Source organism: Ovis canadensis, chromosome 4 (genome assembly GCF_042477335.2).
Source record: "Ovis canadensis isolate MfBH-ARS-UI-01 breed Bighorn chromosome 4, ARS-UI_OviCan_v2, whole genome shotgun sequence".
In the NCBI taxonomy this organism is placed as follows: domain Eukaryota; kingdom Metazoa; phylum Chordata; class Mammalia; order Artiodactyla; family Bovidae; genus Ovis; species Ovis canadensis.
In genome coordinates this window covers 78,623,535-78,639,029 of record NC_091248.1, presented here as the reverse complement: position 1 = coordinate 78,639,029, position 15,495 = coordinate 78,623,535, and the positions used below count along the sequence as shown (strand labels likewise).

At 42.3% G+C, this 15,495-nt stretch overlaps 3 protein-coding genes across 9 annotated transcripts in view; 2 read left to right on the top strand and 1 right to left on the bottom strand.

The window, feature by feature from the left end:
- Positions 1–7,784, top strand: part of LOC138439365 (uncharacterized) — a 33,525-nt gene extending 25,741 nt beyond the window's left edge. For 2 of the 6 annotated variants that reach the window (XM_069588089.1, XM_069588090.1), the window contains one exon: positions 7,553–7,772. In XM_069588089.1, coding sequence (XP_069444190.1) covers positions 7,553–7,554 — 2 coding nt within the window. In that variant the 3' untranslated portion in view covers positions 7,555–7,772. Of the gene's footprint in view, positions 1–5,797; positions 7,467–7,552 lie in introns of all 6 variants that reach the window. The other 4 variants (XR_011256697.1, XR_011256696.1, XR_011256698.1 and 1 more) reach the window with 4 other exon arrangements.
- RP9 (RP9 pre-mRNA splicing factor) lies at positions 1,675–14,641 on the bottom strand. 2 transcript variants are annotated; one of them, XM_069588106.1, is made up of 6 exons: positions 13,119–14,641; positions 9,119–9,149; positions 7,830–7,959; positions 5,456–5,547; positions 3,224–3,285; positions 1,675–2,303 (listed from the first exon to the last, which is right to left on the bottom strand). In XM_069588106.1, the coding sequence occupies exons 1-6, from the start codon at positions 13,619–13,621 to the stop codon at positions 2,105–2,107; spliced, it is 1,017 nt and encodes a 338-aa protein (XP_069444207.1). In that variant the 5' UTR covers positions 13,622–14,641; the 3' UTR covers positions 1,675–2,104. The 2 variants fall into 2 exon arrangements, with proteins under 2 accessions (XP_069444207.1, XP_069444208.1); XM_069588107.1 differs by lacking the exons at positions 5,456–5,547; positions 9,119–9,149.
- On the top strand, positions 14,328–14,647 carry LOC138439386 (large ribosomal subunit protein eL39-like). The gene has a single exon (XM_069588126.1). It carries the CDS (start codon positions 14,349–14,351, stop codon positions 14,502–14,504), a length of 156 nt encoding a protein of 51 aa, XP_069444227.1. The 5' UTR covers positions 14,328–14,348; the 3' UTR covers positions 14,505–14,647.
- The last annotated feature ends 848 nt before the right edge of the window (positions 14,648–15,495 follow it).

Here is a 15,495-nt window from a genome sequence, read left to right as displayed (position 1 = left end):
CTCATGTGCATCAGTGCACTTTGACAACAAGACAAATACAGTAGCTAACACTCTCCTGGTCATACTCTACATTTCTGAATGGTATTGATTATTGCTATACTCAATATTAAGTAGTATCCTTGCCTGGAGAATCCCCATGGACAGAGGGGCCTGGCTGGCTACAGCCCATGGAATCACAAAGAGTCGGACAGCTGAGTGGCTGAGCACAGCACAGCTGTATGGAGACTGGCGTTTAATGTACACTATTTAATGTATAACTTAGTTTTAACTTAAGATAACCCATTTTGCCCTGTGGTCCCTGTCTCCACTAGCATTCCAAGCCCATCAGAACACAACTGAACTACAGAGGTAGTTGGGGATAGGAATCCAGGAGGTAGGAATGCACTGGTGGGAGTAATGAAGGATTGGGTAGGAAGGGTACAGTAAGCTCGGTTTGCAGATCCTGACTCCAGCAGTGTCTTACAGTTTACCTCATTTCTGACACTGTCTGCCTGGAAATGCACGATTTCACATGGCAAGAGCTCAGTTGTGTAGGACTATGCCACACGCCTCCTCCACTTCAGGTTCTACTCGAAAGTCAGGTTTTTGCCTGTGCTTCTGCCTTCAACTCGCTGCTTTGGATTCAATTAATTTGCTATATTTCTGATTTATTATAAAAGGCTATAAGTCAGGAATGGCCTGATGGAAGAAAGGCACAGGGCAGAATAGATGGGACGGGAAGCGGCACAGAGCCTCCTTACCTTCTGTGTGCGCGGCATTCTCCCAGCACCTCTGTGTGTTCACCAACCCAGATGTTCTCTGAGTCCCTCCCTGGGCTTCTATGGAGGCTCCATCACGTAGGCATGATTGATTAAATCACTGGCCATTGGTGACTGATTCAACCTCCAGTCCCTCTAATCTTTCCCCACATATGGGTGCGGGACTGCAAGTTCCAGTTCTGTTCAGTTTGGTTTTCCTGGGAACCAGCCTCTCCCCCCATCCTTAGGTGCCTTCCAAAAGTCATCTCATGAACATAAACCCAGATGTTGTGGAAAGGAGTTAGTTATGAATCAACAAGACACTCATTTCACTTTTCTGGCTCTGTCATGAATGGAGGACAAGAGACCAAACACAACAAAAGCTGTTCCCATTGCTCTTATCACACATGATATCCCAAGGGTTTGGGGAGCTGTGTCCAGAAACTGGACAATGACCAAATACATCTGAGAAATATATTCTGGTCATGTGAGTGATCAGATATATATTGTGAATCACGATAACTGAAGATTGACAAACAGGAAACAACTGAATTGCGATAGAGGAATGGTTACATGATTGTAGTACCTTCAAACCAAGGAACTGCGTGGCCATTCAGAGCTTGTGGTATGTGTCGTATGAAGACACTGTACCTATGATGCTGCAATGCAGGATATATTTGCTATTAAAATCAACATTATACTGTTAAAACATAACATGGAGATCAATGTGTATAGTATTTATACTTAAAAATAAAGCCCTATGCTTGCTTGTGATGTAGGCAGTATTCCTGGAAGACGTCACAAGAAATTGGTAGCCACAGGGAAAGGGAACTGGGAAGCTGGGGGAGGAAGGAAATAGAAGTTTCATCATTAAACCTTAGGTACCTTTTAAATTTGGAGCATGTGCATGCATTAAGAAATAAAAAAAGTAAATGCATTTAAAAAATAAATAGTGAGCTTTTATTATCCTCAGCAGCAGAGGGAAATCAAGCCTGAGCTCTACACAGGTAGCTCCACCCTGGAGGTGGAACCTATGGCAGCACCCGGAGGGGAGCTCCTCAGAGTCTCCCTTCATCTGGCCGCCCTGCCCGAGGCATTTCTAAGGAGTTGGGACCCACAGGGATCAGCAGGGAGGAGCACAAGGGGAAAAGCTCTCCAGCCTGAAGTCAGGCGTGGCCAGAGCTAGCACCTGGCAACATACAACTCACATCCTCCCTGGAAGGCAGGGGAGAACCTGGGCCTCTACAGCCCCTTCCTCTGGGCGTCTCTCCTGTTCCTCTCCGACTCCGCCTTCCTCCACGGGTCCTCTCATCTTTGGCCACAGTGTTTGGTTTTTGAGAAGAGAATGTTGAACAAGCCAGGCTCCATCATTCTGAGTCTGAACTCTCATTCGACTTGGAAGACTTATGCTTTCGTTTTTTCTTCTTTTTCTTTTCTTTCTTCTTCTTCTTATGCTTTTCTTTCTTCTTCTTTTTCTTGTGTTTCTCTTTATCTTCTGAAGAACTGGAGCTGCTCCCATCGTCATCTGATGTTGAATCCTCCAGTAACTGTTTTAACTGTTGTATCCTAAACACATAAGATTGATCAAAGAACCAGATTCAACTTAACTTGAAAAAAATTTTTAGATAAAAATATAAGAACAGTAATGAGGGTGAAAAAATCACAAGTTAATCACCTCATTAAAGATAGCATTTATTTTTGTATCTTTTCCCCATTCTTGTCTACATCCATGCCTGTTTCACATGACTGTAAGCAGCGTACAAGTCATTTTGTATTCTTTCCATTGTCCTAAGTATTCTGGCATGTTTCCATAGTCCTTACTTTTATAATTTCTAACAGATTCATACTTTCCTAAATCATTCTCCCGCTGCTCAAGTCCATGCCAGGTAATCTACCTCCTCAACAATTATAATTCAGCACAAGGAATTATATTCAGTATTCTGTAATAATCTGTAAGGGAAGAGAATCTGAAGAATATATGTGTGTGTATATATTTATATATTGATATATTTCTGAACTGCTGTGCTGTACTAACACGATACTGCAAATCAACTATACGTCACTAAAAAAAAATTAAAACGATTATGATTCAATGCCACCAATTTGAAAACAAAACAATATTAAACAACAACAACAACAACAAAAAAAAAGTTCCTCTTGTTTTTTCACCCTGTCTAGAAATTTAAAAAAAAAAGCTCATATCTTTAAAGACCCTAGAAAAGATAAATGGTAGTTGCCAATACCAACTAACAGTGACAAAAGCAAGTCAAGGCTAGGTCAAGCACGATGCTTTAAGTTAACCCAAGGAGAACAGGCTGGCCTGATCATTCCCTACACATTGGCTTTTTTCAGTGACTACCCCAGTCTTCCAAATATTTCACAGTTTACTAAACTGCTCCTCTAATACTGGGATTTTTAAATTTATAAAGTTTCTAGCTTTAATTTCATAGTTTAAGAGGATATTGTTATCATTAGGACAATCTCACCTTATATCCTTTTCATGTCTTTTATTCTCACGAATGATGTCATACATGGGATCTTCATGTGCCTTGAAGGTTAGAGAAGGTTAAGGTTAGGTTTGGCTTCATAGACTGTTAAAATTAAATCCCTCTTTCATGGAAACAGTTTTTTCCTCCTGTTTGGTGGTAATTTTATATTCACCATGTTCTAATCCTTCTTAAGGGTTGCCATCATTTCAAACTCCTAGAGGCTATAAAAAAGACTTCCCAGTTATACAAATACAGGATATAATTTACATAGCCTTCACAAGGAGATAAACCATGGCAAAATCATTAAGTACTACTCAAAGCTAGAAATGTTGAGATTAATTCTATTTGTTCTATATGGAAAGATGATCAAGTGATACTATTAAGCAAACAAGTGAGTTGGAAATGATACATGATTCATTTATAGGTGCACAAAAACATACTGTATATGACCAAAGAGAAATCTAGAAGTATACTCATCAAACTACTTACTACAAATTCCCTCTGAGGAGAGAGGCAAGATTGGACTTGAAAAATCAATTGTGAAAAACCTTTCTGTAATGTTTCCATTCTGTTAAAATAAGATGAATTTATTCTTATATTTGTATAATTTAAAACTACCTAAATTATTTAAAAATATGAATACACATAAAATCTCATGGCATGTGAATTATCTTTAAAAATATTATAACATTTTTTACATATCAAAGAAAACATAGAGTAAAAATATCCGATATCTTACCACCTAGGGATATCCACTGTTAATATTTTAGTGTGCTTCTTCTAGTCATTACTCATATTTCCAAAAAATACAATCATGTTATGTATATCAATACAACTCTATTCTTTTTCCCTTATGTTTTCATGAATAGCCTCCTATGACATCACATATTCTTTTAAAACATAATTCTCTTCTTAAATAAAGTTCATTTATCTGGCTGCGTTGGATCTGTTGCGGCACTTGGGAGTCGTCGTAGCAGGTTGCGAGCTTCCCTCTGCCTATGGTGCACAGGCTCAAGTGCGTGGGCTCTGAGGTCGTGGTACGGGCTTGAGTGCTGTGCAGCAGGTGGGATCTTGGTTCCCCGACCAGGGATTGAACCCATATCCCCTGCGTTGTAAGGCGGATTCTTAATCACTGTAGTTAACACCAGATACTGTGGCTTAATCACTGGATTACCAGGGAAGTTCTTCAAATGTAATTCTTAAAAGCTGTATGATTTATATGTTGCAGTGAATTATGTTGTATATTGGACACCACAGTTGTTTCCTATTTTTCTTCGATTTCTATTTTTTAATCATATAAATAATTCTGAAAGTTATTCTTATAATTATTTGTGTATACTGATGTTCTGTTTTATCCTTAGATCAACTGAGACTTTGAAATTTTAAAAATATGAATATATTTAAGTTTTTGAGATTTATCATCAAATTATCTGTTAAAGGTACTATAAAAGCTGACATTCTGGGTAGGAGTGATTTATTCAGAATATTTTCTGTAAATTAGTAAAATGAAAATCCAATATTTTAAATATCTTAAAATCCTTGTAGAATGTTTATATACCCCAGTTTGACATGCGGATAATCCCAAGTATATCCAGCAACAGCATAGTTAAACTGACCGAAATAGTCATGAATGGTGAACTAACACCTGGGAGGTGACTGTGTTAAGATAAAGTGACAAGGGACTTCCGTGGTGGCCCAGTGGTTAAGACTCTTGAGTTTTCAATGCAGGGGAGATGGGTTTGATCCCTTGTTGGGAAGCTCAGATTCTACACGTCACATGGCTCAGCCAAAAAAAAAAAAAAGTGAAATGATGGACTGACTTTATTGTCATCCAAAGAGAGTATATCATTTATACATACTTCCAGTTTATGATATAAAAATATGTAGTCTTTAGACAAAGGCTGAGAAACTAGAATCCTATTTTATTTATGAAATATGATTTTTTACATAAGTACAAAAAGACTCACTGAATTGATAAAAATGACTCTTTGGAAAAGGCAGTGTTCCCAAGGCACAGCAAATATCATTTTAACAAGCATCTTTTTGTTGTTAATAACTAATCTGTCACACAAATTTGATTTAATAGAGATGCAGTTAATACCAGATACTTTGGCTTAAAGTCTTTGGGAATGTATTTTGTGTGAAACTCCAGTTCACTGGTGACTGCCTGATTCACTGACATTCATCATATCCAGTAAATGTAAATTGACACTCTGGGGTTTTACTTACTACTCTGAACTGTTCTAACTTTTGGTTGCCTTTGATAAAGAAAGGGCATTCTTTGTCGCCCGTTCGGTGACCATACCGTTTACAGCGCCAACCTAAAATAAAGACAAAGGGATATATTTCTTTAAGATAATATATCTTTACTTAATCAAGATAAAGTATCAGTAGATCATGTTAAAGATATTCTTCATTAGATTCCAATTTTAAAAGCAAGTATAATTAATGAAAAGAGAAACTACTTCCTCAAGTATCCTTTAATTGCAGAGTTTTAGAAGTGAACCAAGTACTTACTAAATAATTCCATGCAAAAAACAAATGTGATTTTTTTTTTAAACTGTGCTATAGGTTGAATTGTGTCATCCCTTTTGCTGTCCCGCTGTATTGAAGTCCTAACCACTAGTACCTCAGAATGACCTTACTGGGAGACAGGATTTTTAGAGAGGCCTGGAATACATCCTTTCCACACCAGCCCTCAGAAGGACACCTTGACCTTGGATCATTTGCCTCCAGAACTGTGAGACAAGAAACTTCTTGTTTAAATCATGCAGTCTGTGGGACTTTGCTACAGCAGAACTAGTAACTACACAGGCATTCAGCAACTCCAGCTAAGGAGGTCAGGAAGCAGGAAGAGGAATTATAGGTCAGATTAGCCAACTGTGCTCCATGATGGCAGCTAACGAAAATATGTAGTGACAGGGAAATATTTTCTTCACATTTCAATTTCAGAGTTGGTAGTAGGAAACCACTGGGAAAATAATGAAGTTTAGGGATTCTCTGACCTGCCCCTTCTGCATCTCCCCACTATTTTAAGTTAGTTCCACCTGGGGAAGAAGAAATGCATTCAATACAAATGCAGACCCCTTCAAACAAATGTGTCTTTATGACAAAAGGAGAAATTTTAAATGCCGTAAATTGATGTGCGCTATCAAGAAGGATCCATATGATCTGTGATCAAAACCTCTACTAAAGGAGAGGCAATGCTTGTTACTCAAAGTGTGGTCAGTGGACCAGCAAGACTAGCATCACCTGGGAGCTTGTCAGAAATAGAGAGTATCAGGCCCACCCCAAGTGTGAGAAACTCTGCTTTAGATAACACTAGGATCATGGAAATAATGACAATAGGGTTACGTGTGCATGTATTTTTCCATCTGGGATGGATATAAGTTTTGTGAAGTCTGAAGCTAACATAAATTAAAGAGAAGAAGGGCTCTTTTGGGGTCGCGGAGAATCTTGACTTGGTAAATTTTACGGAAAGACAGGACTACTGTTGGAACTCCAAAGGCCTTTCGAAGGTGCAAAGAAGGGGTCCTAAAGCTTAAGCTTCATTAACTTCATGTAAAACTGGTTCTGGTCCAGACTAAACAGTTTTAATTTGCCTGTCAATGAAAAGAACAATAAAATGGAAAGTGAAGCACTACTAACTACCCCATCAAAGAGGGGAGTGATTTTTAAACTTAATTTTTAAAAAAGGAAATATAATCAGTTTAATACGTGGTTCAACTCTGAAAATTATAAACACAATGGATTTATTTAAATTTATGATATAACTATTATTGGGGAAATGAGATAAGTAGGGCATGTGTATGAGATGGGATGGAAGAAGACAAAAGGAGCTGAGTTCTGGTCTCCTACAGTTAGAAATGAGCAGATAACAAGGAAGTCTGAAAAATCAAGGGTCAGGAATGTAATCCTGTTATCTAGATACATGGGGATAAACTTAAAAATAACCTTTCGAAAAGGTTGAGGTGAGGAGAATGCAGGCAAAGGGAGGAGAACTGCTATTTTAATTGTGTGCACGAAGGATCTCTGTACAAACAAATGTCTTTTTTTTTTTTTTTGTTTTGCCAAACAAATGTCTTTAAAGGCAGCAGTACCCCTTCTTCAAATGCCATCTTATGCTGGTGTGGTGGATGGTGTGCACACAGCTCCACCTGGTCCAGTCCCACCCTGTGTGGCCCACAGCTCCTCTCAGGTCATCTGGATAAACAAACACCACTAATGAGGACACGCTGAGGTGAGACCCAAGGAGACCCCAGGTGACCCCCAATGCATCCTTCGTCCCCCATGGCATTTCTACATGGAATATCCTTTCTGTTACAGGAATATTACTGAAGCATAGACTCTGCGAGCGGCTACAGTCCTGTGGAAGATCACTGCCCTTGCAGCCAGAAGCCCTGGAGTCAAGGCGCTGCTCTGCCACTTACCCTAGACACTGACTAACACATGCAAGGGGGCTTCCTCATCTATCGCCTAGAGATCACGCCCTGACTTCAACAGCACGGTGTGAGAGTGAATTAAAAGGTGTGAACTTGTTTGTAAACAGTGGTCTATAACTTGCGTGAACCAAGTCTGTTACTTGAAACCCGTCCACACTCACACTGCATGACTTTGACTTCTTTCCCGAGTGGCATCCAAAGTCCTTTGGTTGGTGCGTGGGCCAGAAATTCCCTGGCATGTTCATTGCCTGGGACATCTGGTATACAGTCTTCTGGCTTAGTCTCATCTTCCTGAAAAAGGAAACAGTGTGTAAGCTCTATGGCAAAAAAAGCGCCAGAGCTCTCCTCCTACCCGCTTGAGAACACAGCACTGCCTGGCTTGCTCATGGGCTGGAGACCCCTATGTCATCACGTTATCCTCTGAAGAGCTAGAAAGACAGAGTATAACTGAGAAAGAAAATGGAAGTAACTATTCCAGAAGAGCTAGCTGTACCACAAAAATAAAGTAGCTGTTTTTGTGAAAAGTTACTAGTGTTTACACAGGGATGATCTGTGAGCTCCAAATTCTAATTCTAGATCACAAAAATTAGATTCTAAGATCACAAAAAATTTTCTGCTAACTTAGAAGCTTTGTGGAATGAGGCAGAAGATAGAATTAAACAAATAAGAATTCCTGGAACAATAAAAACAATGTATCAGAGTAAAATAGATTATTAGACCTTGAAGGTCACTGTCATGTTTTATAATCTCATACAACCTGTATTTGTGAGATGTATTTTCACCACCTAATAACTGCACTATATAATTAAGGTGCTGTTTCTTACCTTATGATTTTTTCAAGTTTCCAGGAAAATTAAATTTATAATGGAAGAATGTTTTCTAAAAAATTTTTTTTAAAGTGAAAAGCTAAAAAAAAAAAAAAAAAAAAGTGAAAAGCTACCAAACAGGAAAGGTTACTTTGGCCTTAAGTCCTCTAAGTCTCACTCCCAGAGAAACACACTGACACTGTGGCCGGGGTGCTGGAGGAGGGACTCTGCACCAGGCGGGGCTGGACTGGATGGACGCACATGTCCTCAGAGTCCACTGTTCTCTGAACTGATGACAGTCGAGAAAGGAGGAGTGGAGCATCAGAGAAGGAACATGGGGCAGCAGAGCTCTGAGAAGACGCAGTCGCAAGGGAGACAGAAAGAAGGGGAGCGAGTGCTGAGGACACCCAGGGGACCTAGAGTGGTGTCTTAGGGACAGACACGAGGCAGATTAAACTTCTGCAAAGGCACAGACTATGACAAGCCCAAAGTGCACGAACTGACTGCCATCTGCAGAGAAGAGACAGGACTACCATAAAGGAGCTTCAAACCTTAAGCAGCTGTTTTTCATAACAAGTGACTGAGTCTGAGCTCTGGTCAAATCTGTCTCAGAGAAAAACCAAAAATACAAACTTTACACTGACCTTGATAAACCCAGGAGGAGGTTTTTCATAACTAGAAGTAAAAAAAAAACACTGGTCATCAATCATGTTCATAGGAACATAACACATTTCAATCACCAAAAAGCAACTACAGGCCAAAATAAAAAAGGTTATTTTTAGTAAAAACTAAAACTACACTATAACTTTTAAAAACAGTTAATAAAATATGTCCGGCAGTCAGAGATGTTATGTTAATATGAATAAACTGATGCTGTATGACATCCTGCTGGGATGCAGCACTTAAATTGACCAAATAATAACTAACTTGGTTTCTTAGGACAATGATTTTATATTTAGAGGAAGGGAAATCAAGAGACTGCTGGGAAAATGTGAGGGAAGAAGAGACTTGAGCTAATTATGGCTCCAATCTGTCATTACACTTGTGGGTGATTTACTTACCATAACTTCCATAACACTGAGCCTCATGGGGGTGGCGGTGTGAGTGCTCTAAGGATGGGGACTGCACAATGGGGAGGGAGCTAAGCCAGAGGGAAGGGTCTGCTATAGTGGAAGGAGGTGAGGGTGATCCACCCCAGAGGCTCCCTTTCCCACCCCTTGCCCCAGCTCTGGATTCAAGATCCTCTCCACTGGCCTGTGGTGTTTGCAGAGCACACTGCCACTTGCTCCTCATCTCTCTGACTGCCCTTTATGCCCTACTGACCCCTCTGGACTCAAGGATGTAGGGCAGTCGGTGGCACTCAACTACTGCTAGAGAAGCAGATGACTGTGTGCAAATGTACTTTCCCTTCCACCAATATAGCTCTCAGACCCTCGGATTCTGAGGACGCAAATCAGGCCTATGCTCCCAACTCATTTCTACTTTTTATTATTTTGCTGGAACTTGGGGAAAAGGCTTCTGGTGTCAAATTTACAAAAGCAGCACCCACCGCTCCTGTTCATTTAAAAAACAAAAAAACAACTAATTTTAAAAATTGAAATGGAATTAACATATAACACTGTATTCCTTTCAGGTGTAATTATGTTCAGTTTCAAGCACTGACACATTCTAGACTATGCAATGCAGAGAGTGGGTGCCTGGCTTTTAAAGGTGACTGCCTAATGGATATAACCCCCTTCTTAAAAAAGAATGTAGTTAGGAAAAGAGGCAGGATAACTGAACAGCTCAGGTCTTTTCAATGCCTCTTAAATGGAATTTTACTGAGAGAGGGCATCGAGGTGCTATGACTGGTTCAAAATGCTATCTTGACTCCAACAATTTGGAAACTGGGGAGTCCCAAAGTTGCTGCATACAGAAGGTGAATTCAGAGATGATTATTTTTCTGAATTTTATGACGGAAAATGTCATCAGGAAAACTTTAATAAATTCTAAAATGGCTAATCACTTATCTAATAGTCAAATAGATATGGATTATCCTAAAACTAGGCCAAAATAGTTTAAGTTAAAACAAGAAAACAGTAGCGTACAGGACAGAATGTTTGGTATGGTTCTATTTGTGTGTATGGGAAAAGGGAGATTATACATATACATATCACCTGAGGGAGGGAGCTTTTTTTCACTTACATTTATTTATGTGCAAATACACTGCCTCAAACAATGTTTTTTTAATTACAAAAGAAAAATGAAATTAACGTTATCTTCCTCACACCTATGTTGCCATAAGTCCAGGCTAATACAAATTTCTGAGAGAGAAACCAAAGGACTTAGGGGCAAAAAAGGGTCACTAATAGGCTGTTAGCTCATTTCTGTTATAGAGTTACATAGGAGGCATTTTTGTTTTAAACATTTCAATGTCATTTGTTTGTTTCAGGAACTATATCCTCACTCCTGCTCTAACCAACTTGCTATTTCCTCCTACCAAAGCAAAGAACAGGCGGATGAAACTAAACTTTTAGGTGATACTGAAAGCTCAGTTTAGAAACTTGCTCCCTGCAGCAGTAACCACTCAACAATCACCACGCCCGGCACAGTGCTCAGAACCAGACGGAAGAACTGAGGGTATCAGGGTGACGGAAGAACTGAGGGTATCAGGGTACTCCTAAAGAAATCTAGAAAAGCCAAAAAGGTTGAAACTGCTCTTACAAAACCTCCATGTAACTCTGGACAAAGGTCCTCTCCGTACCTTGAGACCCCCAAAATGGAGTGGCCCAGTTCAAATCTAAAGCTAAGTCAGCCAGTCCTAATGGGGAATGCCTCACGTCAAGGAAACCTAGTATATACCAATCACAATCCTTTAGCCCAGGGCTACCTAGCTTAGTTTAGCTTACCCTAGATAAGAGGACGTGCAAGCTTTGTAAAGAAATCCCTGACTCCCTAGTCAATCGTGCCCTATTTTCAAGGTGCCTCTTGAAACGCCCTGTAAAACTTACTCCTGTCCAAAATAACTGGGAAGTGTTCCACTGCAGATGAAACACTGTATTTCCTCAATCTGTGGAGCAAGATTGTTTTTCCCTTGAACAAAGGACGTCAAACTGCAAAGTGTGGCAGTTTTGTCTTTTGACACTCTTTAGGACTGTCCTGATAAAAGAGATGTTTTAGTTTTTGAAGTAGAAAACTCTAAAGACATAGCATTAATGTTACTATGAATGGCTGCTGATGGACTGTCTCACCTGCCCAATTTATACACATTTCTATTATTCCTCCATTATGGGCTTCCCTCGTGGCTCAGATGGTAAAGAATCTGCCTGTAATGCAGGAGACCTGGGTTCGAACCCTGGGTTGGGAAGATCCCCTGGAGAAGGGAATGGCTACCCACTTCAGTGTTCTGGCCTGGAGAATTCCATGAACAGTGCATGGGGTCGCAAAGAGTTGGACACGACAGAGTGAATTTCACTCTCACACTCTCCATTATTCTTACTAAATGAGGCCAGGCCTGTGACATGCCACAGCTTTCCACTGGAAAATATTTCAGCAATTTGCTTTGGAGATACCATATCCAAAAAGCTTTGTAGCATACCTAAAAGGCTTATTCTGTTTATACCCAGTTGTTCAAATGAAGTGACATTCAGTTTAAGAGCCACAGGAGGCCAGGCTCCAAGAAAGCATGCATTTTGTGTCAAAGCTCCCAAAGGTTAGTAATGAAGGATTAACCCTTGAGGGCCTTTTCTTACATCAGCAATCATGAGAAGGTAGGCAGTGAGAAGTGCCTGAAACAAATAAGTCAAATAACTCATTGAACATCAAACTTAGAATCTAAGTTTGACCTCTAAAGCTGATTATAGAAGGAAAAAACAGAAGGGAATCGAAAGGGTCATTAATCCAACTTTCCACCTTATATTTAATCTCCTTTACAACCCACCCTTCTCTCAGTGGTCATCTGGACTCTCCTCCAACCCTCGGGAGCTTGGGGAGCACACTGCCTCCCAAGTCAGGCCATGCTGAGTCAGGTCCTAATTCTTTTTGAGCTGGAACTGGCCTCTTAGTAGCTTTCATCCTTAACCCTGGTGAAAAATCCTAAGGACCAGAGAGAACAAGTTTACACTCTCTTCTACCTGACAGCTCCTCCCGAGTAGTTAGGAGCCAGGCCCTCACCCCACTTTACTTGTCTTCGTCACCGCACGAACATTACGGGACTGGGCTTTCTCTTTCCTTATTAATAGCAAAAATGAAAAGGATGGGGATTTTAACCAGTTCACAGTGCGCCCCCCGACCTGAGAGCGGAAGGACCAGGGCGCTCAGTCGCACTTCTAGGTTCAGTCCCGGAATACTAACTGAGCACCGCCGCCGCCGCACGAGGACTAAAACCGCCGCTTCCGGCGGGGGAAGCGCCCGCCGCCGCCGCTCGCGTCCCGGACGAGACTCGGGGGAGGAGCCTTCTCCCTCCCGCCAGCCGCTGGGAGTCTAGGGTCCCGCAGCCCGGGATCAAAACCGGCTCTCGGCTCGCCGGGGTCCGAGGGGCTCAGCGGCCCACCCCCAGGTGTCCAAGGATCCCGTCTAAAGCGCCGACCCCGAGCGGACCCCGCCGCGCGACCCGGGCCCCGACCCATTCCTAGTATTAGTCGGAGACGGGCGTGACGGACTCACAAGGATTCCAGGTGCTTGAGCTGCTGCAGCTGCTGCGCGTCCTGCCGCCGCCGCTTCAGCTCCCGGCGCCGCTGCAGCTCTTGCTCCGGGGGCTCCCGGGGCCGCCGCGCGCCCCCAGCGCCCGCATCGTCGCGCCCGGGCCGGGACGACATCGCAGCCCCGCGCGGCGCGGCTGAGGCTGCCCGACCGCGCGGCGAAGACGGTACTTCCTCTGCGCCGCGCTCTCTTGGCCCAGCAGCGCCCCCTCCCGCTGCGGCTCCGCGTCCCGCCGGGCCGGGCCGTGTCGGGTGCCCTCTCCGCGGCCGGCTGCAACCTGCACCGCGGAATGGCCGGCGGGGCCTCGAGTCGTTGATCGGAGCCCTGTCTTCAGGTTGGCTGGTGCCGGAGGCCAGAGCTCGCCCCCTGGCGGCGGCCAGGAGTCGCGGCACTAAGGACGCCGTGTGAAGTAGGGCCAGTTCTGGAGTGGCTGGGCCCCTCTCGGGATCGGGCAGCTTCCTCGCCATCTCCAACCAGGGAGGCCAGGAAACCTGTGCAAGTCCATTTCGTATCCCCCCGTGGCTAGGCACACAGGAGCTGCTCGTTACCCATTAGTACGATGCACTCAGTTTTTGAAGAAAGAGAGGCTTCCATAGAAAATTTTCAGTTTTCCGAAACTTGTGAGCCATGCGATGTATCAGTTCAGTTCAGCTGCTCAGTCGTGTCCGGCTCTGTGCGACCCCATTAACTGCAGCACACGCCAGGCTTCTCTGTCCGTTACCAACTCCCAGAGCTTGCTCAAATTCATGTCCATCCAGTTGGTGATGCCATCCAACCATCTCATTCTCTGTCGTCCCCTTCTTCTGCCCTCAATTTTTCCCAGCATCAGGGTCTTTTCCAATGAGTCAGTTCTTCGTATCAGGTGGCCAAAGTATTGGAGTTTCAGCTTCAGCATCAGTCCTTCCAATGAATATTCAGGACTGATTTCCATTAGGATAGACTGGTTGGATCTCTTTGCAGTCTAAGGGACTCTCCAGAGTCTTCTCCAACACCAGTTAAAAAGTATCAATTATTCTGTGCTCAGCCTTCTGCATGGTCCAACTCTTATGTCCATACATGACTATGGGAAAAACCATAGCTTTGACTAGATGCACCTTTGTTGGCAAAGTAACCTCTCTGCTTTTTAATATGCTGTCTAGGAATGTGAAGTCAAGTGGGCCTTAGAAAGCATCACTAGGGAGTTCTCTCCTCACCATGTCTTCTCACAAGACTTTCAGGATCAAGCGATTCCTGGCCAAGAAACAAAAGCAGAATCGTCCCATTCCTCAATGGATTCGAGTGAAAACTGGCAATAAAATCAGGTACAACTCCAAGAGAAGACATTGGAGAAGAACCAAGCTGGGTCTATAAGAAGCAAGCTGGGTCTATAAGCAGCCAAATCACAGTGAGAACATCACTACTGTAATGCTTGGCTCCTGATGTATCTTATTTCCTAACTATCAGTCTGAGACTCAGTAATAAATATGAAACATTGAAAAAAAAAAAAAAAGAAAGCATCACTAGGAACAAAGCTAGTGGAGGTGATGGAATTCCAGTTGAGCTTTTTTCAAATCCTGAAAGATGATGCTGTGAAAGTGCTGCACTCAATATGTCAGCAAATTTGGAAAACTCAGCAGTGGCCACAGGACTGGAAAAGGTCAGTTTTCATTCCAATCCCAAAGAAAGGTAATGCCAAAGAATGCTCAAACTATGGCACAATTGCACTCATCTCACATACTAGTAAAATAATGCTCAAAATTCTCCAAGCCAGGCTTCAGCAATACGTGAACCATGAACTTCCAGATGTTCAAGCTGGTTTTAGAAAAGGCAGAGGAACCAGAGATCAAATTGCCAACATCCGCTGGATCATCGAAAAAGCAAGAGAGTTCCAGAAAAACATCTATTTCAGCTTTATTGACTATGCCAAAGCCTTTGACTGTGTGGATCACAATAAACTGTGGAAAATTCTGAAAGAGATGAGAATACCAGACCACCTGACCTGCCTCTTGAGAAACCTATATGCAGGTCAGGAAGCAACGGTTAGAACTGGACATGGAACAGACTGGTTCCAAATAGGAAAAGGAGTACATCAAGGCTGTATATTGTCACCCTGCTTATTTAACTTATATGCAGAGTACATCATGAGAAACGCTGGACTGGAAGAAACACAAGCTGGAATCAAGATTGCTGGGAAAAATATCAATAACCTCAGATATGCAGATGACACCACCCTTATGGCAGAAAGTGAAGAGGAGCTAAAAAGCCTCTTGATGAAGTGAAAGAGGAGAGTGAAAAAGTTGGCTTAAAGCTCAACATTCAGAAAACGAAGATCATGGCATCTGGTCCCATCACTTCATGGGAA